General features: G+C 38.5%; 2 protein-coding genes across 6 annotated transcripts in view; one reads left to right on the top strand and one right to left on the bottom strand.

The window, feature by feature from the left end:
- LOC139766240 (uncharacterized) overlaps nt 1-5027 on the top strand; it is a 48895-nt gene extending 43868 nt beyond the window's left edge. For all 3 annotated transcript variants that reach the window (XM_071694591.1, XM_071694592.1, XM_071694593.1), the window contains exons 19-20: nt 2391-2579; nt 4843-5027. In XM_071694591.1, the coding sequence (XP_071550692.1) occupies nt 2391-2579; nt 4843-4953 (300 nt within the window). In that variant the 3' untranslated portion in view covers nt 4954-5027. The remainder of the gene's footprint in view (nt 1-2390; nt 2580-4842) is intronic.
- A 4302-nt stretch (nt 5028-9329) lies between these two features.
- Nucleotides 9330-25194, bottom strand: part of LOC139766239 (inhibitor of Bruton tyrosine kinase) — a 53290-nt gene continuing 37425 nt past the window's right edge. For 2 of the 3 annotated variants that reach the window (XM_071694590.1, XM_071694589.1), the window contains 5 exons: nt 24675-24752; nt 22103-22239; nt 18373-18514; nt 11520-11787; nt 9330-10702 (listed from right to left, as the gene is read on the bottom strand). In XM_071694590.1, the coding sequence (XP_071550691.1) occupies nt 10583-10702; nt 11520-11787; nt 18373-18514; nt 22103-22239; nt 24675-24752 (745 nt within the window). In that variant the 3' untranslated portion in view covers nt 9330-10582. Of the gene's footprint in view, nt 10703-11519; nt 11788-18372; nt 18515-22102; nt 22240-24674; nt 24753-25194 lie in introns of those variants that run through there. The other variant, XR_011716824.1, reaches the window with a different exon arrangement.

Below are 25194 nucleotides of genomic sequence, written 5' to 3'. Positions count from 1 at the left end.
ATTCATCATTATCAATAAAATCAACCTCATTATAATATGCTATCATTATCATTATTATGCTTAATCGCTGTTTCCCACATCAGCAAGGTAGTGCCAGGAAACAGATGAAGAATGGCCCATCCACTCAAGAGCAAGGTTATTAGGTACAGTAGGGTTGAGGGACAAGTCAATTGGGAGGTAAGTTTGAATGGAGAAAAACTGGAGGAAGTGAAGTGTTTTACATATCTGGGAGTGGATGGCACTATGGAAGCGGAAGTGAAAGTCGAGAATGTTATCTTGGAAAGCAAAAATGGGTATGTTGGAAGGAACAGTGGTTCCAACAATGTTATATGGTTGCGAGGCGTGGGCTAAAGATAGAGTTGTGCGGAGGAGGGTGGATGTGCTGGAAATGAGATTTTTGAGGACAATATGTAGTGTGAGGTGGTTTGATCAAGTAAGTAATGAAAGGGTAAGATAGATGTGTGGTAATAAAAAGAGTTTGGTTGCAAGAGCAAAAGAGAGTGTTTTGAAATGGTTTTGTCACATGGAGAGTGAGTGAGGAAAGACTGACAAAGAGGATATATGTCAGAAGTGGAGGGAATGAGAAGTGGGAGACCAAATTGGAGGTGGAAAGATGGAGTGAAAAAGATTTTAAGTGATCGGAGCCTGAACATGCAGGAGGGTGAAAGGCGTGCAAGAAATAGAGTGAATTGGAACGATGTGGTATACCGGGGTCAAGGTGCTGTCAATGGATTGAACCAGGGCATGTGAAGTGTCTGGGGTAAACCATGGAAAGTTTTGTGAGGCCTGGATGTGGAAAGGGAGCTGTGGTTTCAGTGCATTATACATAACAGCCAGAGACTGAGTGTGAACAAATGTGGCCTTTGTTTTCTTTTCCTAACGCTACCTCACACACATGCGGGGGGAGGGCGTTTTCATTTCATGTGTGGTGGGGTGGCGACGGAAATGAATAAGGGCAGACAGTATGAATTATGTACATGTGGATGTATGTATATGTCTGTGTGTGTGTATATATATGTATATGTTGAGATGTATAGGTATGTATATGTGTGAGTGTGGACATGTATGTATATACATGTTTATGTGGGTGGGTTGGGCCATTCTTTCGTTTGTTACCTTGCGCTACCTCGCTAATGTGGGAGACAGCGACAAAGTATAATAATAATAATAAAAAAATATATATATATATCTTTCAAACTATTCGCCATTTCCCGCATTAGCAAGGTAGCATTAAGAACAGAGGACTGGGCCTCTGAGGGAATATCCTCACCTGGCCCCCTTCTCTGTTCCTTCTTTTGGAAAATTAAAAAAAGAAATGAGAGGGGAGGATTTCCAGCCCCCCGCTCCCTCCCCTTTTAGTCGCCTTCTACAACACGCAGGGAATACGTGGGAAGTGCCCATACACGCACATACACACATCAATATATACATATATACATGCATTTACATATATACACATGTACATATTCATACTTGCTTGCCTTCATCCATTCCTGGCGCTACCCAACCCACAGGAAACAGCATCGCTACCCCCAGCTTCAGTGAGGCAGTGCCAGGAAAACAGCCAAAAAAAGGCCACATTCATTCACACTCATTCTCTAGCTGTCATGTGTAACCTGTCTGTTGTAGATATCACCATTTTTTGGCTACACTTCATATAGCCATACAGAGCCACTTCCTTTATTTCAACTTTGAAGCAATTGTACAAAGCCAAACTACATCCTACACATCAAAGGGTTTATTTTTCACTTTAGCACGAACTACATTACAAAATTTACATTTATTTGTATAGGTATGTATATGTGCGTGTGTGGGCGTTTATGTATATACATGTGTATGTGGGTGGGTTGGGCCATTCTTTCGTCTGTTCCTTGCACTACCTCACTAATGTGGGAGACAGCGACTAAGTATAATAATAATGATAATAATAATAATAATAATAATAATAATAATAATAATAATAATAATAATAATAATAATATTATTATTGTCTTTTCCCCTTATTAATGTGAAGTAAGCCGGAAGAGGGGAGTATGGAGATAAAACCCTCAAGAAAAGGCTTTGATAAATCTAGGGTTACTACATCGGATTTCTCAGTTTACCTGAGGTTGGCTACATGTTAGTAAAACAAAACAGGATCTCCCGTATGGATATTACCTTGTGAAAGGTATATTAATCATAAGAGAGAAAAGAGCAAGATTCAAAATGCAGTATAAATAGGTTCAGCAGGGAGCTTTTGCAATCTTAAGTGTAATGTTAAAAAATGTTTTAATGTGAATATGTTGAAATGACCTTCTCTCAACCAAATGATTAAAAAGAATTAAAATTTTGGCCTGGATTTATATGATTATATTTATACGTCATCTCATTCAGTAAATGTTTTGTTTCAGGAGCATCTGAAATTGCAGCAGTTACGGGGAGAAGTAGTACACTTGGTACAGTCAGCTATATGTCCCTTGTGCCGAACAAAAGGAGCAGAATTTATACTAGATTATGTAACAAAACCATATAATGGACGTTTCCCAGGAGATGGTCAAGAAGGGCATAATACCTCTTTAAAAATGGATTCCCCTAATAGAGTAAGAGTATTTCATTTTTAGTAAGAGTATTTCATTTTAGTATTAGCTTGCTCTTTGGTTATTGACGGTTTAAAACATAAATTGTTAAAGAATCAGGTACCATTAATGTATAATGTTAGACTTTAGTATACAGTATGCCTACATGAATTCTTGTGAAAGTAAATGATGTCCGAGCCATGTTTAGAACGGATTAATGAAAACAATAATGTGGAATAGAATAGAATGGCCGAAAACTAGTACCAAAAAGGAGATATGATATGATATTCAGATCTGTAACATGGAGGCATTAGTTTTAACCCTCTGTAACATGGAGGTATTACTTTTAACTTTACATAACCATGTTAACTCTCTGTAACATGGAGGCATTAGTTTTATCTTTTAATATTAAGGGTGCCAAAGAAACAAAGGTTTCCACTCAGGGTCAAGAGGAAGGACAGCTTGGTGATAGGGATATGCAACACCAGTGTGAGGTGTTAAAAGGATTTGTTTTACTTAGTAACAAGCAAATGGTAAGGAAGAAGGATAATTTGGCACACAACTGTGTTCAAGCAATTGACATCAAAATTCAGAATTAATGGAAAAGACTGAATTAAGAGGATGCAATGATTACACAATTGTGTAAAAATATGTTTAAAAATGACAGAAATGAGAGGGGTATTAGTTATGAACTCTGAGATTATATAAAGTTTAGTTCTGAAGACTAGATATTTTCATCAAATGTGTTTACAAAACTTTGAAAAATATGTGTCTTCAACCACAGATATAGGAAAGCTTATTCTAAAGTGGGTGGGAAAGGGTTTTGGCTTATCTGAGTGATGTGTTCTGTGAAAAGGAAAGCTTTTAGAAGCAGTAATAAATTCCTTGAAAGAATTTGGATGTGAATGGAGAACCAAGTAAATACTTTGCCATTAAACAAAAATGTGAAGAATAGAATCAATATTGAAAATGAAGCATCTGAGGACTATGTGGTGTGAGGAGGGTTGCTCAAATAAGTAATGAAAGGGTAAAAAAGACATGGGGTAATAAGAGGAGTATATAAGAGAGAGCTGAGGTGTGTGTGCTGATATGGTTTGGACATACAGAGAGGATGAGTGAGAAAAGACAAACTAAAAGGGTATACATGTAATTGGAAGGAACAAAGAAAAGGGTGAAACAATGATGCAGGGGGATGAATAGAGTGAAAGATGCTCTGAAAGCTTAGGGTCTGAATATACAAGAGGGTGCAAGGCATGCAAAGGATGGAGTGAATAGGATTGATGTGGTTTACAGAGGATGACATACTGTCATTGGGCTGAATCAGGGCATTATTAGTGTTCAGAAGAAACGATGAAAAGGTTTTGGGGCCTGGTTGTGGATAAGGGACTCTGGTTTTGGTGCATTATACATAACAGCTAGAAAGTGGATGTGAGCAAATGAGGTCATTTCTTTAATCTCTTCCTGGTGCTTCCTTGCTGAGGTGAGAAATAGCAAACATGTATGAAAAATAAAATTAAATATTTGTAAGCAAATATGTACAAATAAATGTAAATAGTAACCTCGCTAATGCGGGAGATGGCGAATAGTATGAAAGAAAGAAATGTAAATAGTAACCATTTAATGTGGTTTGTGAAGCTCAAACACCACCACCACCACCACCATCACTGAGGGAGAATTATACATTATCCTTAGGTTATCTCAAGACCATTTAAGTTATGTCACCTCACTTATTTTCTGCATATCCTCTACATCTACATATATTTCTTTCAAAAATAGATAAAAGTCATTATCAAATTTATATTTGAGGCCTCTTCCTCTGTTTCCTCCTAATTACCTTTGCCACTCATGATCAAGGGCTCTATGCATTAACTTTATCACCTTAAAATTCTTCACCAGCTTCTTCAAAATTAATAGCATATCTATAAATATACCTTCCTTTGCCACACGCTTACTTGCAGTTCATTATTTCTCAGAAAGACTATCTATTTATCATTTCTGAATACTTTTATCCTGTCCAACCTGTTCAAGTCCAGTCATATCATTGTTACACTTGTGTAATTTTAATGTCTTTTCATCATTTAAGCAGTTTACGTCCAGTCATATCAATGTTACACTTGTGTAATTTTAATGTCTTTTCATTATTTAAACAGTTTACAGTCATTGTAACAGTATTAGTCTTCCATTGGAGTTTTCAAACAAGTTTCCCTCATAACTTTTCTTCTCTTCTGACCATCAATGGAGTGTCAGTATTTTCATTTGCATCACTGTTCACTTTAATTCTTTTCAGGTAAATGTGACCCCATCATCAGTCCTTGCCCGTTTAGCAGCAGCACGACAACATGAAAACATGGAACGAGAAAAAAGATTGTTGCAGATGTCTGCTCTAGAGCCTTCTTGATATCTTGTTTGCTTTAGAATTTATATTTTGTGATGTTATATATTATGAATAAATATTCACAGTATCAGTACTTACTGAAGTATTTCTTTCAGTTATATAACCCTTAGCTGATGATCATCAGTATTTTCTTATGCAAAAATTAAAAAAATCAGTGCAAGTCAATTGGTTGATATTAACCCTTTGACATGTGTCTCATCTGCTATAGTTTTGTGGGTACAGCATTTTCCTGCATTGCCTTCAAATGACATCCAACAATAAGCAATGGCCATGTACAAAGTGAGAGAGTATGCAGTCTTAAAATAACCTTTAAAGTATGATAACAGTGTTCCATATTTACATGATTGGCAATTATATGTTAACAATAACAGCCTTGGCAGTTAACAGGCCTAAAGCCAGACAAACTAACCAACCAACAGCCATTTGTTAGTTTATTATTTCCTGGCAAAGCACAAAAGCTCAGTTTACCGCATCATCACTCTTATACATGAAGGGCTTGGAAACATTGAAAAGCTGGTAGAATATTCACTCTTTCATGGGAAAACTGAATGAGAGCTTGATATTGAGACACATGATGTGTGGAAAGAGAACATTATCTCAGAGAGCAAAAATGGATATGTTTGAAGGTATAGTAGTTCCAACAATATTAAATGGTTGCAAGGCATGAGCTATAGATAGGGTTGTATGGAGGAGGGTGGATGTGTTGGAAATAAAATGTTTGAGGACAATATGTGGTGTGAGGTGGTTTGATCAAATAAGTAATGAAAGGGTAAGAGAGATGTATGGAAATAAAAAGTGTGGATGAGAGAGCAGAAAAGGGTGTGTTGAAATGGTTTGGACATATGGAGAGAATGAGTGAGGAAAGGTTAACAAAGAGGGTATATGTGTTAGAGGTGGAGGGAACAAGGAGAAGCAGGAGACCAAACTGGAGGTGGAAGGATGGAGTGAAAAAGATTTTGAGAGATTGGGGCCTGAACACACAGGAAGGCAAGAGGCGTCCAAGGAATAAAGTGAATTGGAATGATGTGGTATACTGGGGTCGTCGAGCTGTCAATGGACTGACCCAGGACATGTAAAACGTCTGGGGTAAACCAAAGAAAGGTCTGTGGGGCCTGGATGTGGATAGAGAGCTGTGGTTTTGGTACATTACACATGAGAGCTAGAGACAGAGTGAACAAGTGTGGCCTTTTTTGTCTGTTTCCTGGCACTACCTCGCTGAAGTAGGGGGTAGTGATGCTGTTTTCGTGAGGAGCTGGGAAGTGCTGGGAATGGATGAAGGCAAGCAAGTACGATCATGTACACGTGCATATATGTATGTGTGTGGCGAATAGTATGAAAAAAAAAAAAAAAAAAAAAAATTATTTTTATATTTTTATTATACTTTGTCGCTGTCTCCCGCGTTTGCGAGGTAGCGCAAGGAAACAGACGAAAGAAATGGCCCAACCCCCCCCATACACATGTATATACATACGTCCACACACGCAAATATACATACCTACACAGCTTTCCATGGCTTACCCCAGACGCTTCACATGCCCTGATTCAATCCACTGACAGCACGTCAACCCCGGTATACCACATCGCTCCAATTCACTCTATTCCTTGCCCTCCTTTCACCCTCCTGCATGTTCAGGCCCCGATCACACAAAATCTTTTTCACTCCATCTTTCCACCTCCAATTTGGTCTCCCTCTTCTCCTTGTTCCCTCCACCTCCGACACATATATCCTCTTGGTCAATCTTTCCTCACTCATCCTCTCCATGTGCCCAAACCACTTCAAAACACCCTCTTCTGCTCTCTCAACCACGCTCTTTTTATTTCCACACATCTCTCTTACCCTTACGTTACTCACTCGATCAAACCACCTCACACCACACATTGTCCTCAAACATCTCATTTCCAGCACATCCATCCTCCTGCGCACAACTCTATCCATAGCCCACGCCTCGCAACCATACAACATTGTTGGAACCACTATTCCTTCAAACATACCCATTTTTGCTTTCCGAGGTAATGTTCTCGACTTCCACACATTCTTCAAGGCCCCCAGAATTTTCGCCCCCTCCCCCACCCTATGATCCACTTCCGCTTCCATGGTTCCATCCGCTGCCAGATCCACTCCCAGATATCTATATATATATATATATATATATATATATATATATATATATATATATATATATATATATATATATATATGAAAGCCGGCAAGGCAGCAGGTTTGGATGGTGACTGTATTATTGACTGGTTGGTAAGGTTATTTAATGTATGTATGACTCATGGTGAGGTGCCTGAGGATTGGCAGAATGCGTGCATAGTGCCATTGTACAAAGGCAAAGGGGATAAGAGTGAGTGCTCAAATTACAGAGGTATAAGTTTGTTGAGTATTCCTGGTAAATTATATGGGAGGGTACTGATTGAGAGGGTGAAGGCATGTACAGAGCATAAGATTGGGGAAGAGCAGTGTGGTTTCAGAAGTGGTAGAGGATGTGTGGATCAGGTGTTTGCTTTGAAGAATGTATGTGAGAAATACTTTGAAAAGCAAATGGATTTGTATGTAGCATTTATGGATCTAGAGAAGGCATATGATAGAGTTGATAGAGATGCTCTGTGGAAGGTATTAAGAATATATGGTGTGGGAGGCAAGTTGTTAGAAGCAGTGAAAAGTTTTTATCGAGGATGTAAGGCATGTGTATGTGTAGGAAGAGAGGAAAGTGATTGGTTCTCAGTGAATGTAGGTTTGCGGCAGGGGTGTGTGATGTCTCCATGGTTGTTTAATTTGTTTATGGATGGGGTTAGGGAGGTGAATGCAAGAGTTTTGGAAAGAGGGGCAAGTATGAAGTCTGTTGAGGATGAGAGAGCTTGGGAAGTGAGTCAGTTGTTGTTCGCTGATGATACAGTGCTGGTGGCTGATTCATGTGAGAAACTGCAGAAGCTGGTGACTGAGTTTGGTAAAGTGTGTGAAAGAAGAAAGTTAAGAGTAAATGTGAATAAGAGCAAGGTTATTAGGTACAGTAGGGTTGAGGGTCAAGTCAACTGGGAGGTAAGTTTGAATGGAGAAAAACTGGAGGAAGTAAAAGTGTTTTAGATATCTGGGAGTGGATCTGGCAGCGGATGGAACCATGGAAGCGGAAGAGAATCATAGGGTGGGGGAGGGGGCGAAAATTCTGGGAGCGTTGAAGAATGTGTGGAAGTCGAGAACATTATCTCGGAAAGCAAAAATGGGTATGTTTGAAGGAATAGTGGTTCCAACAATGTTATATGGTTGCAAGGCGTGGGCTATGCGGAGGAGGGTGGATGTGCTGGAAATGAGATGTTTGAGGACAATATGTGGTGCGAGATGGTTTGATCGAGTAAGTAATAATAGGGTAAGAGCAATGTGTGGTAATAAAAAGAGTGTGGTTGAGAGAGCAGAAGAGGGTGTTTTGAAATGGTTTGGTCACATGGAAGGAATGAGTGAGGAAAGATTGACAAAGAGGATGTATGTGTCAGAGGTGGAGGGAACGAGAAGTGGGAGACCAAATTGGAGGTGGAAAGATGGAGTGAAAAAGATTTTGAGTGATCGGGGCCTGAACATGCAGGAGGGTGAAAGGTGTGCAAGGAATAGAGTGAATTGGAACGATGTGGTATACTGGGGTCGACGTGCTGTCAATGGATTGAACCAGGGCATGTGAAGCGTCTGGGGTAAACCATGGAAAGTTCTGTGGAGCCTGGATGTGGAAAGGGAGCTGTGGTTTCAGTGCATTATTACATGACTGCTTGAGACTGAATGTGAACGAATGTGGCCTTTGTTGTCTTTTCCTAGCACTACCTCACGCACATGAGGGGGGAGGGGTTTGTTATTTCATGTGTGGCGAGGTGGTGATGGGAATGAATGAAGGCAGACAGTATGAATTATGTACATGTGTATATATGTATATGTCTGTGTGTGTGTATATATATGTATACGCTGAGATGTATAGGTACGTATATTTGCATTTGTGGATGTGTATGTATATACATGTGTATGTGGGTGGGTTGGGCCATTTCTTTTGTCTGTTTCCTTGCGCTACCTCGCTAATGCAGGAGACAGCAACAAAGCAAAAATAATACTAATCAGGGCTCCACAGTTGTTCATAGAACCAACTACTAAATGTAGAAAGGTTATAAGATAAGGGAAAGATGGCAGAAGGAAGAAAATTCCACAGCTTAGCTATTTGGGATAACAGTTATGACACTCTTAATTTGATTTAAATGTTGATATTACCAAGTTGGAGCAATTAAGTAGCCACCTGCTTGATGTCCTTCTGAAAGCTTTCCAGAATTCTGTTATTTGCCCTTATTTACACATTCCTATACTTTCACAAATAACCCAATCAAGACATTAACACAGAAACCTGTTGTAACTTTTGTATCTTTTTTATTCATAAATACTATGTTTACACTTATCTGCTTCATTAACTTTCATTCTTACCATTTATCTTAAAAGAAACACAACAACAATAAGTCTGTCTGGGCACACTGTTAATCTAACTTAAGTGTCTATCAAAGTATAGCCAAACTAAACATTTTACTATGGCAGAGTGTAACAAAAATAAACTGGCAATCATGAAGTACTAAATTTAAAGTAGCAATATTCATATGATATTGTGGAATTTGATTACATGAGGAAATCCTCTAGTGAGGCTTGCAATTTAAATGTAACCACAGAAGATGACCTCTTACCTTTTTCATAAATAGTAGATAAATGCATGGCGATATCAAAAAGCCATGAACTCGTTAATCCATTTCTACTGGATAGGATAAGGGTCCATTAATGTAGCTTCACAGAACACTATCAACTTAAGTTATTTCACTGTTCTCTGTGTGAACATCTTTGTAGTTCAAACATCCTATTCTCATTTTTACAGATCATCTACACCCCCATGAAAGAATAGATCAAATTACCAAAACATGTAAAAATACAAGAGAAACCACAGATTAACATGACATGTTTTCAAATGCTTGCTAACATTACAATGCCAAGCACAAGCCTTTGCAGGGAATACAATACATATCAGCCATGAAACTGGAAAATATTCATAGTCTTGGCAATAGAAGTTTCACTGGACTCTTACAATATTCAAGCTGTACACTGAGAACATACACCGAATTAGAATGAATGTGGTTGATACGCAAAGTTATTTTATAGAAATTATCTGAATTACTAAAGAAATCTGAAATCAGAGAGCATATGCATTCAAAATAATCAAAGAAATAGTTAACAGATTCCTGGCTTGGTACGGGAGTACTAAAACAAGATCATGGTGCATTTATAGGCACTTGACAGTAAGAATGATTTTGTATTTTCGTTCATAAAAACCCTATTCAAAGCCAGAAATACACCTATCTTTACATCCACCATATTTTGAAAGGAAGACTAAATTCATTCACTGTAACAATTAATAAAAAATCCTTCATAAGAACACCTTCCCATCATATTACTGACTAGAATTATTTATGAATACATAAAATACTGATGAAAGAAATATTTTCACTTACATATTCATCAGAAAGATCATGCAACTTGTTGCTGCAAGCACGTCTTCATTTTACCATTCCAATTTTACCAGTTTTTATCCTTAAGAACATTTCAACTGTATCTTAGTTTCAGTCACTTGCTCCAAGTTGGGTTGGCAACATTGGTCCTCACCCGTGTCACTGTTATCTTCTCTTCAAAACATTCTGCTGCTCCATAAAAATTTAGTAGTTCCTCAATGGCCTGGTCTTCAAGCTGTAGGAATAAAACAAACATGAACGTATAAGGATTCCCTGGTCTTCAAAGTGTGGGGGAAAAAATGAACACAAGGATTCCCGTCATGGCAATCTCTCCAACACCCTTGATCTCTTCACATGGTGTGGAGGATTTCTTGGTCTGTGGAGTGGAGTCCTGTTTGACTGTCCATAAACAAAAATCATGGCAATGACATTAATAAATCACAAGGACATTTCCTCATTCATCAAAATTTGACAGCAGTTGTCATTGGAGTACTTTGTGTACACCCCTGTAGTTACCATTCGTATGGCAGGTAAAGATCTTGCTACCGCTACTGCTACTGCTGAAGAGGTTAGTTGTCTTTGCAATTAACATTTGATTGTTTGGTACCTTAAAAGAAATAACTGTATATTAATCTATTCCCTTGAAATGAATATCAAATGACATTTTGAAAGGATTTGCTAGTAAGTATTCCTTGATTTAGAGAAATCCTATACTTCTACATGGAGATTTGATATAATAGGACAATTCTATGAAATGGGCCTTCAAGGCACACTATTAAGGTTTACTGAACAGTTTCTAAAAGATAAAAAATTATAGAAGATAAAAATAATCTTAGGTTTTCAGATACCTTTTTCATGTTAAAAAAAACACTGAAAAAAATCATGTTAAAAAGCATCAAAAAAGCATTACGTTCAAGGACTTTACAAATTAATCAAATCAAATCATGGCAATACTCCTAAAACATTGAAGATCAAGAGAAAACCAGCTTTGAAAGCATAACTTGGTCATGCAAAGGCAATCTTCATCCTTCAGCATCTAATAAATTGCATACCTGTATCATTGCCAAAGGTTTGGAACGTTCCCTCATTAAATTCTCCGAGTGGATTTCTTCTTCAAGCAGGATACGAGAAAAACTTGGCATTTCTGGAGGCAGAGCAGTGGACTGTAATGCACATTTTTTAAAGTAGCTAAGGCCTGGAGAGGGAAGGTTGCTGTCCATAGGAGAAACTGGTGGGGAAGATGCCACCAATGACCACATTCCATTACCATCTTTTTCCATGCTCCCTGGGCCACCAGGTGGGGTTCCTCCTCTGCCCCAACTAAAGCCAAAATGCATAAAACTATGATATTATCTAAAGTAGTTTTGAATTAAAAGTGATACAAAAGACAACTTAGCAATTAAAAGTTTCTTCCTTTTCATACCCCATTCACTCACATCCATTCTCTGGCTATCATATGTAATGCACCAAAACCAGAGACCCCTATCCAAAAACAAGCCCCCACAGATCTTTCTGTGGTTTACTCTGACTGCTTCTTATGCCTTGATTCAGTACAACAACAATATATTCACCTCTGCATACGCTGTCACTCCAATTCACTTTATCCCTTGCATTCCTTTCACCATCCTGCATGTTCAGGCTCCAACCACTCAAAATACTCTTCACTCCATCCTTCCCTCTCCAGTTTGGTCTTCCTTTCTTTTCTCCTCCACTTTTAACACATATGTCCTCTCTGTCATCTTTCTCCATTTATTCTTTCCATATGTCCAAACCTTTTTAACACACCCTCTTCAGCTCTCTTCACCACACTCTTCTTATTATCAAACCTCCCTCTTACACTGTTAGTGCTTACTCAAAAAACCAACTCAAATCACATACCATCCTCAAACATTAAATTTCCAACACATTCACACTTCCCCACATCAGCCCATCTGATACCTCTCTTCTTAAGTCAAATCAAGTTTCATTGAAAGTGGATATTAGAATCCTTTCAACAAAATTATTCTAAATTTTGACATCTTAATGTAATTTATGACAAAATTTAGGCATGCATTGTATCAGTTCATTGTTTAGTGAAGGTGCATAGCATTATCCTTTTCCTGAAATGTGTATGACCCCAACATTAAAACTGAAAACAAGAAATACTCAGTGCCAGGTATGAGCACTATACTGTAGTCAATTCTTATCAAATACAGCATTTGATTTTCTCTTCAGTAATACGTATTTAAAAATCAAAATAAAACACAATTTTACTGGAGAGATAGGATATGAGTAAGGTAATGGCACCACACAGCTGCAATCCAACTGACGGGCAAGAGTCAGAGCTTTGGTAGGAGGATAGGAAAGCACAGCATGGAAGGGTAGTGGCACTATGGTAAATAGGAAGTAGTTATTAATCCAGAACCCCTTGCAACTCTGAGGCAGCACTCCCTGCAGGAATAGGAAAACAATAGCCTCCTATGTTTTAAGAAGGTTCTTGAGAAGACTAATCTCCTATCTGTCCACTAATAATGGTACAGCTTATCCAAAAAAGACTTCATTTGTGGTGCAACTGCTTTCATGTGGAGTCAAGTAACACCAGAAAGTGAAGATCTAATTTTCCTTCTCACTTGTTCTTCATTTCCTCTATTAGTAAAGAAGCCCCAAAGACAGATGAAGAATGACCTCATTTGCTTCCATCTAATCTCTGGTAGTGAAATCAGAGTTCCTTATCCAAAGCCAACATCCAAAGACCTTTCCACGATTTCTCACAGAAAACCTTTAAGGCAAATGCTTGATCCATACACCCTCTACCACTCCTGACACCTCACTGCTCCTTCTCAATCTGATTTTCTGTGCAGGAAACCATCCTCTCATACAACGTACCAGGTATACTCAAAAAACGTACATCTTTGTAATTCAACCATTCACTTTTGTCCCCCTTTCCTTTATAATATAATGGCATGATAAAGGAATTCCATCAGGTCTCCAGCACCTCACCTTAAGCTACAGATACAATGAGAATCCCAACCAATCAACAACACTGTCAATCCCATTTCTTGAGGAGTTCAATGGCAATTCAATCCTCATGAGCCATTTTCCTATACTTCATCTTACACAAGATTTTCACCATCTCCTCTCTTTTCACCAAACCATTCACCATGACTCACTCTACATACAAGCTTGCCCTATCACCTAACACATTCAACTGTCTTTCAAAATATTCACTCCATTTCCTATTTACCTCTTCTTTGCCTGTTACCACTTCCCCATCTGTTCCCCTTAATCATGATCCTATTTCTTCTCCTCACTCTATTCACCTACCTGTAAACCATTTTCTTGTTTTCTCTAAAGTTTTCCAATACCTTCTCACATAATTTCTCATCTACCCTCCCTTTCTGCAAATGCACTTTCATCCAGCTAATTTCTCTTGCACATCTCTCAATCACATGCAATCCTTCACTGCATCACTGCAGGTATCACTGATATACCTCCTCTCTTTCACGAGCAACTAAACTTCATCCCACCCTTCATTATCTTCCTTAGATGCCTTCGTCTCACATTCTGCATAACAAATATATCATCTGCTCACTTAAGCAATGCCTTCTTAAATCTCTTCCATTCCTTAGCCACTCCTCAAATTTAATCTATTCTCACCTTATGCCATTCTGCACTAAATCTTTCTGGTATCTCCATACACAAGCCTTATTTCCAAGGTAACCCACCTTCCCTATACTCTTCCAATCCAACATTTCCTCTTTTTCTAAGATCCCTACAAGCTTTCACACATGTCTCCACCAAAAAGTGATCAGACATTGCACCAGCTGCCCCTCTCAACATATTTACATCCAGAAGTCACTCTTTAGCACACCAGTCACGTGTTACATTCATCCATTAATACCCATTGACCACTAACTACACTCAATTATATATACAGGTACACCACCGATTTTCCGGCAACTGATGGTTCGGTGCCTCCTTTAGTCTGGACAAAATTACGTGAGGAACTTGAAATTACTGCAGCCACCAGATTAGTTTACTGGGCGGCCACAGATGGCATTACGTGTAGGGCGCACTTATTTACATTCTTTACACTGCACTTGTTGGTGGTGATACTGCAATTCTGTGAGATTCTTAGCTTATTTTGCTTAAATTTAACCCTAGCTATGGCTTCTAAGTGTCAGTCGTGGTGTCAAATGTAAACACCAGTCCATATGGACCATGGGGTTTTGGTGCATAAGCTGTGTGACATCTACAATATTGGTTCATCAACTGTTTATGATATAAAGAAGCAAAGGGAGAAAATATTGAAATTCTATGCAGACAGTGAATCCAAGAAACAAATGACGATTCGAAAAACTGTAAAAGATGGTAAGAGTACTGAGAACGATCAATGGTTTCGACAGCGTTGGGGTGATGGAATGGCCTTGTCAGGTAGCATGATAATGGACCAGGCTAAGTTGTTCCATAAAGAACTTAAGTTACAACATGAGCGTGACTATAGTGAAAAATGGCTTCAAAGATTCAAGAAGCGTCATGGAATTTCCATGAATAAAGTGTGCACAGAAAAGCAGTCCACAAACCATGAAGAAGCTGCCGAGTATGTTGACGAATTTGCAAAACTCATAGCTGACAAGCTCCTCAGTCCTGAGCAGGTGTATAATGCAGATGAACCTGCATTACTCTGGCGATGCACACCTATGAAAACACTAACAACAGAAGACGAAGGAGTCCCCACAGGATTCAAACAATCTATGGCTAGACTTACCATCTTAGGGTGCTCAAAGACTTAATATTTATTTAATTTACATTTCTAGCAGTCCATGGTATACTTTATACACATGGTAGATGTAAAATTAGTGGGTTAGAGGTGTGTTGATGAATTATTATGTGACCACAGTAGATCCAGCAAAATGGTAAATCCGGTAAGGCTCTGGAACTAAGAGTGCCAGAAAATTGGTGGTGTACCTGTATTAATATATGTCCCTCTTTTCATACCAAGTACAAGCATTCCCAATCACCAGTGCTTTTTCAGGACACTACTCCACAAGCTGTTCACCATTTTCAGTCACAAAGAGTATCCTATGCCCCAAATTATATTCTCAACTACCACATCACCCACTTTAGCATTCGTATCACCAATCACTATTTCTCAATTCCTTGCAATAAAACTGCTGAGGCATGCACTTAGCCCCACCGATAAACACTTGCCTCCCTTCCTCTTTCTCTTCATTTCCAAGTACAGAAACACAAACTGGTGTTGCCAAACTCCACTGCTCAAGGTTACACCACAAGTGAAAAGTCACCTTTGGAAAGGCTGTGTCATTGGGTGTACAGTCTGTTAAAGAATGTATTACTCCAAAGGAGTCCACATTTCCCTGCTACTAAAAGTACTTCAGGGAGAATAAGAAAATGTTTTAAAAGGAGGTTAACAAGATCAGGTGTTTCCCTTGAAGAAATACCTAAGCAAAAGGTTTTGTATTTGAAAACTATGGATCTGGAGAAGGAATCTGATAAGAGTTAAAACTGATGCTCTGGAGTAGTGTTACGAATATATGGTGTAGGAGGAAAACTGTTATAATCAGCGAGGAGTCTTTATAGAGACAGTAAGGTGTGTGTGTAGTCGGGAGAGAGGAAAGTGGGTGATTCTAGGTAAAGATGGGTATGCAGAAGGGGTGGTGATATCACCTTGGCTTTCAAACTATTTGAGGATGGGGTGGAGAAAAAGTTAATGAGAGGGTTTTGGGGACAAAAACAGGTCTGCAGTCTACCTAGGGTGAGGGTGCTTGGGAGGAGAGTCCGTTACTGTTGCTGATGACATGGTGCCGATGGCAGATTCAAGGGAGAAACTGCCAAAATTGGCTTCTGAAACTGAAAAAGTGTGTGAAAGGAGAAAGTTGTGAGTAAATGTGATTAAAGAAAGGTTAGTAGGTTCAACAGAGCAAAGAGACTCTGAGTGGAGAAAACTTTAAGGAAGTGAAGTCTTTTAGATATCTGGAAGTGGACATGGCAATGAATGGAACCATAGAAGCTAAAGTGAATCACAGCTACAGTGCATGGGGGGAAAACATATTGAGAGCACCAAGGGTTATCTGGTACGAGAGGTCAATATCTGGGAGGGTAAAGAGGGGTATGTTTGAAGGTATACTAGTCCCAGTGGTGTTATAAGGTTGTGAATCATGGGCTATTGATCAGAATGTACGAAAGTCTGTCAATACATTGGAAATGAAATGTTTGAGGTCAATATGCCATGTGAGGAGGGTTGACTGAGTAAAAAATGACAGGGCAAGAAAAAAATGAGGCAATAAGTGAGGCAATAAGATTATGACTGAGAAAGCTGAAGAGGATGTAATGAAATGGTTCAGACATACAGAGAGAATGAGAGAGGAGAGGTTGATTAAAAGGACATATGTCTCAGAAGTGAAGGGGACAATGAAAAGAGAAAGACTGAACTGGAGATGGAGGGATGGAGTGGAAAAGGTTTCGAGTGCTCTGGCCCTGAACATGCAGGAGGGTGTATGGCATGCATGAGATAGAGTGAATATGGAGCATTGTGTTGTAAATGGGGTGATGATGTCAATGGACTGAACCAAGGCATGTGAAGTGGCATAGGGAAATCAAAGAAAAGGTCTGTTGTGTCAGTTGCAGATATGGGGCTGTGTTTTTAGCACAATACACAAACCAGATAGAGAATAAATACAAGCAAAAGTGGCAATTTCTTTGTATGTTCCTGGTGCTACTTCGTTAATATGGGAAATGGCAATATGGAGAACAAAACTAAAATGATTTTATTCATAATTACCTCAGGACCAATTTTCCTGAGGTAGAGGAGAAAGAATTCTACCTCAACGAAGAGGGGGGGGCTGGAGCCCTCTCTTCTATTTCAAGTTCTAAAAGAAGGAACAGAAGGAGACAAGCAAGGAGTGCTCATTCTCTTTAAAAGTTAAGGCTGGGGTGTCTGAATGTGTATGGATGTAACCATAATGAGGAAAAACGAGAGAAAGTTAGTATGTTTGAGGAGAGGAACCTAGATTTCTGGCTCAGAGTGAAAAAAAAACAAAAAAACTGAAAGGTAAAGGGGAAGAATGGTTTGGATATGTCTTCCTGGCAAAGTCTGGGACTGGTTTTGAGTGCTCAGGGCCCAAACAGCCAGAAACATAAAAGGTATGTACAGGATTGAAAGAACTGGAGCAATCTGGTATATAGGGGGCAATGTGCTGTCAATGGACTGAACCAGGGAATATGCAGATAGAAAGTTGTGGTTTTTGTGCATCACACATAACAGCCAGAAAATACATACGAGCAAACGTGGCACTTCTACATCTATTCCTGGCATTTCCTTGCTACCATGGAAGTGGCAAACAAGAATGAGAGAAAGAAAAGGATGAATTTCTGTAAGAGAGTCCTGACATTATCTACAGCCTTTCTTAAGATTCCGACAGCTCAAGGCTGCCCTACTTCCAATAGCAAGGAAATGCTGACTCCTTTGGAGTGAAAGTTCTTTGACGAAACTGTACTCTGAATGACAGCCTCGCCAAAGATGACTTTTCACTCGTGGTGCAACCTTGCAGGCGGAGTCCCATATCACCCGAAAAACATATATTTACATGCATGTATTTCTTCATATACTTTATTACCATTTCCCAAATAGCAAGGAAGCACCAGGAACTGATGAATAATGGCCTCATTTCCTTGCATCCCCTCTCTAGCTGTCATGTACAAAAACCAAAGGCCCCTATTTCTCCACGATGAAACTACTGGAGGCAGCAGCTAGCATATGTTAAAAATATGAAAGAGAATTATGAAAGTGCAGTAATGTGATTCAAATTTATAGTCTATGCACTTAAGGGATTTTCTTGCCAAAACTTTACCCTTTACAAGAAAATGGATTAATTGTAACAAATGATCGAATTCCTGACAACTCACCCTCTACTTGTTGGGGTTCCAACTCCTGGAGACTTCTTGCTGCTTTTATCTTTCATCTTTGCTTCTTCAACCTTAATAATGTCTGCCAATGTCAGAGAGTTACTTGTAATACCACCTGTATCACTGCACTCCTTGTTGGTTCCTTTAAAACAAAAAACTATTAGATTCCTTTTGTCACTCCAGCAAGATCTGTAAATATCATAAACATTGTAAAATCAGGCTATGTGGTAAGATGTCTTTCCCTACAGAGCTGAGCAAGTATGCCCTTGTACTAGCCTACAAGCTTGGGGATGGGGACCCTAGTTCTAAAAAATCAAATTCTAAGAAATGACTATGGATGTGAAAGACCCATCCAATGGATATCATGTTCTCAAGTTTGGTGACCGCATCTGAAGAAGCACAATGAGCTAACAGAGAAGGTTCAGAGGAAGGAAACAAAGATGGCTCCAGAATTATGAGAGCCAAATTACAGAGAAAACTTTAAGCTTTAAATATCTACCCACCTTGGAAGAAATAAGAGCGAGAGGTGACCTGATCACAACCTTTAAGTTCTTATAACAGATGATGATATGGACAGTAAATAATTCCCCAAAAGATGTAGGGATAGAGTAACCAGAGGACATAACATGAAATTAACCAGGAAATGGGCTAAAAAAAGATGTAAAGATGAAGTATTATTGCATGGGAATGGTGAATTAATGAAACAGAATGAGTGAAAACATGGCTAATGCAACAGCATATGTAAATTTATGAAGCTGTATGACAGTAAAGAATGTTTAAAAGATGAAGCCCTATGCATGTAAAATTCCCTCCCCAAACATTACAAACAAGAAATTACATATAGATAATAACTAGAGTCACTAGCAAGTGTATTCAACTTTGGTATTCAAGCAAAGAAAGCCAATAAAGAAAACTGATTGTCCATAGTTACTATAAATTGAGAAGAGGTATATGATGTGGTGATTTTAACTATAAAGGGTTCATGCAAGAAAAATGGGTGTTCTCCAAACCTTGTGTATGTGTACAGGATTGTATTTCTAAGAATGAATTAGTCAATCCAAGATATGAGAGTAAGTTGGGTGATTGCGAGTGCTCAGAGTGAAACAAAATGCACGCCACCACACTTACTGCATGTTGTTCTTGCTGTTCTTGAGAAACAGAGTTTGACTAGAATGGCAACTTACTCTGGTATGGTTTACATGTAAAAAAAAGGCTGAAAGGCAATGTAATTAAGCAATGTTATTGTCAGAGGATGATGGGCATTCTCAGTATGACAGTCTGAGGAAGGAAGAACTGGATGTGTGACACAGTTAACAGTATTTTGGAATGATATTAATCTAAAAAGAATCTCTCCACCTTCTTCTGTACCTATTTGAAATAACTTTTCCTGGTAAAGATATTAGACAAGGGGTAACCTTCAAACTACAGTAACAATTGCAATATGAGTAAAACAAAAAATGGATAACCCCAACACTGTAGGAATTACAATTGGAGTAAAAAAAAATATGAAAAAAAAATGTGTTGTAAAGAAACAATTATGAAAGTAAACACAGTTACACCACCGATTTTCTGGCACTCTTAGTTCCAAAGCCTTGTCGGATTAACCATTTTGTTGGACTAACCGTGGTCACGTAATATTAATTCATCAACATACCTATAACCCACTAATTATATATCTCCCATGTTTCTAAAGTTTGCTTTGGACAGCCAGAAATTTAAATTAAACAAATACTAAATGTTTGAGCATACTAAGATGGTAAGTCTGTCCTTAGATTGTTTGAATCCAGTGGCATATCTAGGGTATGGCAAGAGGGGCAGGTGCCCTGGGTGCCAATTGAAGGGGGGTGCCAGTGGAGTAACGGCATCCTGGATCCAGACAATGATTCGGATCTTAAAGATTAAGATTTCTTGACCATGAAAACATATTTTTGGCACTTGGAATCACATTGATATCATTATTAGTTCAATAGTTATTCACAAAAATTTATATTTCCATAATGGTGTCCTGGATCCAGACAATTCGGATCACTCCCAAATCTAAGCTATTGGTCCTTATGCAATTTCTGACTTTCCCTGAAAATTTCATCAAAATTTGTTCATAACTTTTGTTGAAAGTTGCTCACAGAAAAACAAACAAACGCTGGTAAAAACATAATCTCCTTGGCAGAGATAATAAAAATAAAAAATATTGGTGTCATATGTTTGGACGGGTGCAATTTCAGAGCTTGCCATAGGTGCTATTTCCCATAGATACGCCCCTGTTTGAATACTGTGGGGTCTTCTTTGTCTTCTGTTGTTAGTGTTTTTCCTAGGTGTGCATTGCCAAAGTAATGCAGTTTCGTACACATTATACACCTGCTCAGGACTGAGGTACTCGTCAGCTACGAGTTTTGCAAATTCATCCACATATGTGGCAGCTCCTTTATGGTTTGTGAACTGCTTTTCTCTGCATGCTCTATTCATGGAAATTCCATGATGCTTCTTGAATCTTTGAAGCCATCCTTCACTATAGTCATGCTCATGTTGTAATTTAAGTTCTTTAAGGAACAACTTAGCCTGGTCCACTATAATGCAACCTGACAAGTCCACTCCATCACTTCGACGCTGTCTAAACCATCAATCGTGCTCAGTACTCTTACCAACCTTCATAGTTTTTCTAATCGTCATTTGCTTCTTGGAATCATTGTCTCCATAGAATTTCAATATTTTCTCCCTTTGCTTCTTTATATCATAAACAGTTGATGAACCAATACTATACATGTCACACAGCATACGCACCAAAACACAACGGTCCATTTTTTCAATAGTTCTACTATATCTTGGATCGATATGGACTGGTGTTTATATTTGACACCACGACTAACACTCGTATGTCTCAGAAGCCATAGCTAGGGTTAAATTTAAGCAAAATAAGCTAAGAATCCCACAGAATTGCAGTATTAACACTAACAAGTGGTGTAAAGAATGTAAATAAGCATGCCCTATACACAATGCCATCTGTAGCCACCCAGTAAACTAGTCTGGTGGTCATGGTAATTTCAAGTTTCCTCAAGTAATTTTGTCCGGACTAAAGGAGGTGCCGAACCATCAAATGCCGGAAATTCGGTGGCGTACCTGTACATGAAACCCTATTAAGATGGTGTGACTATACAAAATGCTTGGTAGAAGAGTAGTCCCAAAGGAGTTTTATAATAGTATAGTTCTGGGTACACAGGGGTGATGGTAGAACAAGACAGGAAAACAGATTCACCGAGTGAAATGTTCAATGACAGGTAAATCATTGTTGGCTGCAAGCAGTCAAAATCTGCTGCATGTGTTGCTGAAAGGGCTTATGAAGTTTACTGGTGTCATCTGGTGATTCAAAAGGGTGTGTAAAGTGATTTTTCAAAAAACAGTCCAGTGGTGAGTGAGTTCATGGTGCTATCATCAAACATGACCTGTCAATGATGTGTATACAAGAGCTATGAGGCTGTATACAACTGATGCACCCCAATTCAATAGGACTGAAGTTAGGGTAATAAACACATGCACACAATAAACAAATATGAACAAGGAAGACAATATATCATCAAGTAACAAAATCATAATTTAAGAGAATCAGTAACAGAGCAGAAACCATCCTGAATTATAAACCATCATGCAGTGCAATGCTGACGTTAGTGAATATAAAATGCTAGAAACTTAGAAAAGGAAATAAAATAAAAGGGACGTAAATAAAAGGAACATTTACCCCAAACAGGAGCAGAGGTATTCCTCGAAGAGCTCTGCCTTAGCTTCTCCGTTACCTCAAGTGGGGCTGATTCTGCTACTGCTGCAGCCTCAGCTGCCAATTTTTTATGCTGTTTCTGTGACAACTTACCCATCTTGCTGCATTGATGAAAAAGTAAATTTGCTGTAACTACTTTCTTAAACAGGTAAATACTGCTACAAGCATCCACTTACAATATTTGCAATTAACTTACTTGTAATATCTCTCTTTACTTCTTTATTTCTGTTTTCCTATTTAATTTGTGTTAAAATCTGCTGATGTGGTTTCATAAGTGGTAGAGAATGTGTGGATCAGGTGTTTGCTTTGAAGAATGTGTGTGAGAAATACTTAGAAAAACAGATGGATTTGTATGTGGCATATATGGATCTGGAGAAGGCATATGATAGGGTTGATCAAGATGCTTTGTGGAAGTTCTTAAGAGCATATGGTATGGGAGGTAAGCTGCTAGAAGCAGTGAAAAGTTTTTATCAAGGTTATAAAGCATGTATACAAGTAGGAAGAGAGGAGAGTGATTAGTTCCCAGTGCAGGTCGGTTTGCTGAAAGGAAGTGTGATATCCCCATCGCTGTTTAATTTGTTTATAGATGGGGTGGTTAGGGAGGTAAATGTAAGTGTTTTGGAGAGAGGGGCGAGTATGCAGTCTGCTGGGGATAAGAGGGCCTGGGAAGTGAGGCCATTACTGTTCACCAATGATACAGCACTGGTGGCTGGTTTGAGTGAGAAACTGCATAAGTTGGTGACTGAGTTTGTAAAAGTGTGTGAAAGGAGAAAGTTGAGAGTAAATTTGAATAAGAGCAAGGTTATTAAGTTCAGTGGGGTTGAGAGACAAGTAAATTGGGATGCGAGTTTGAATGAAGAAAAACTGGAGGAAGTGAAGTGCTTTAAATATCTGGCAGTGGACTTAGCAGCAGATGGAATCATGGAAGTGGAAGTGAGTCACAGGGTGGGGAAGGGGAGGAAGGTTCTGGGAGCGATGAAGAATGTGTGGAAGGAGAGAACGTTATCTCGGAGCAAAAAATGGGTATGTTTGAAGGAATAGTAGTTCCAACAATGCTATATAGTTGCAAGGCATGGGCTATAGATAGCGGTGTGTGGAGGAGGATGGGTGTGTTGAAAAATTAAATGTCTGAGGACAATATGCAGTGTAAGGTGGTTTGATCGAATAAGTAATGAAAGGGTAAGAGAGATGTACGGAAATAAAAAAGTGTGGTTGAGAGAGCAGAGGAGGGTGTGTTGAAATAGTTTAGACATATGGAGAGAAAGAAAGAGGAAAGATTGACCAAGAGGAAGGGAAGGGAACAAGGAGAAGCAGGAGACTAAATTGGAGGTGGAAGGATGGAGTGAAAAAGATTTTGAGTGATCAGGGCCTGAATATACAGGAGGGTAAGAGGTGTGCAAGGAATACAGTGAACTGGAACAATGTGGTACATCAGGGTCGACATGCCGTCAATGGACTGAGCCAAGGCATGTGAAACATCTGGGATAAACCATGGAAAGGTTTGTGGGGCCTGGATGTAGATAGGGAGCTGTGGTTTCGGTGCATTACACATGACAGCTAGAGACTGAGTGTGAACGAATGTGGCTTTTTTGTCTGATTTCCTGGCACTACCTTGTTGAAGTGGGGGTTAGCTATGCTGTTTCCTGTGGGGCAGGATAGTGAAAGGAATGGATGAAAGCAAGCAAGTATGAATATGTACATGTGTATATATGTATAATGTCTGTGAAGGTGTACGTACATGTTGATATGTATATGTATGTATATGTGCATATGTGATTGTTTATGCATAAATGTGTATATGAGTGGATGTGCAATTCTTTGTTTCCTGGCATTACCTCACTGATGAGGGAAACAGCAATTAATAATATATTATATTATTATTATAATAATAATAATAATAATAATAATAATAATAATAATAATAATAATAAAAATAATAATAACGATAAATAATGATAAATAAATAGTTCACTCTATAACTGCAAAAGGACACTCTTTAAATTTAGTAAATTTTTGTTTCCTGGTAACATGAAACATTTGCCAAAGCACCAAAAATCTTATTTTGATTTATCACATAAGTGTGGGTGTGTCAAAAATTGAGTATGAAAAAAAAAGCTGGTTTAGCAAACAAAGAGTGGGAAAAGATGCAAGAAAAACAGTAAACAATATCTACAAATAACTGTGCTTATTTTGATTATCATGGGTATTTGAAGGATAAATATTTGTTTGCTTCTCTTCAAGCTCTGCTACTACATTAACCATGGATAAGCAATCTTCCGCCCTTGTTTAATGGATGCCTGAGGAATTCCAGTCTTCACTACAACAACAATGTCATCCACCTTTCATCTATTACTCCACCATCCTTATAATTCTATCACACAGCAAACATTTGAAAATAAAGTTCTTCAACCTCAGTCTATCTCTGAAACACAACCTTTCATTTATCTAATGTCACACAATTTTCTATTCTCCTTCATCAATCTAATCTCTGCAGTTAAATAAGCTAAAATTAGCTACCTCCCAATTCAAATCTTACCTCTTTTTTGGCAACTGATTTGCCTTCTGTGCTACACACAAGGAATCCTGTAGACTTGGGAAGTTGGGTAATGAAATCCTGCCAAGAACAAAGGAAACATGAAAATATATAAGAAAACAGATGTGTACAACTTACCTAATTAAGTTTTAAGATCAAAACTATGCACTACCACAAAAATACCACTTGTACTGATTTATATACATGGGGTTTCAATTTTCCACTTTTATGGATAACATTACTACAGCCCCTGCAGCTTTTGATATGTATAATCTCTTGTTCATCTTTTCCTCACTCATCCTCTCAATATGTCCAAACTATTTCAGCACACTTCAGCTCTCTCAAACATACTTTTCTTAATACCCAAAATTATCTTCTCACTCTCCAGTGTGTGTAATCTAATTTGTAAGTTTAATATGTTCCCATAAATAACAATGTGATGCGTTTTACCAATGATTGCTTGGACTCTAAATATGGAATGCGATTTGTAACAATCCCTTTCTAACACATTTTATCAATAACT

This window comes from Panulirus ornatus, chromosome 57 (genome assembly GCF_036320965.1).
Source record: "Panulirus ornatus isolate Po-2019 chromosome 57, ASM3632096v1, whole genome shotgun sequence".
Lineage (NCBI taxonomy): Eukaryota > Metazoa > Arthropoda > Malacostraca > Decapoda > Palinuridae > Panulirus > Panulirus ornatus.
The sequence above is the reverse complement of the archived record's forward strand: the minus strand, read 5'-3'. Positions and strand labels throughout refer to the sequence as shown.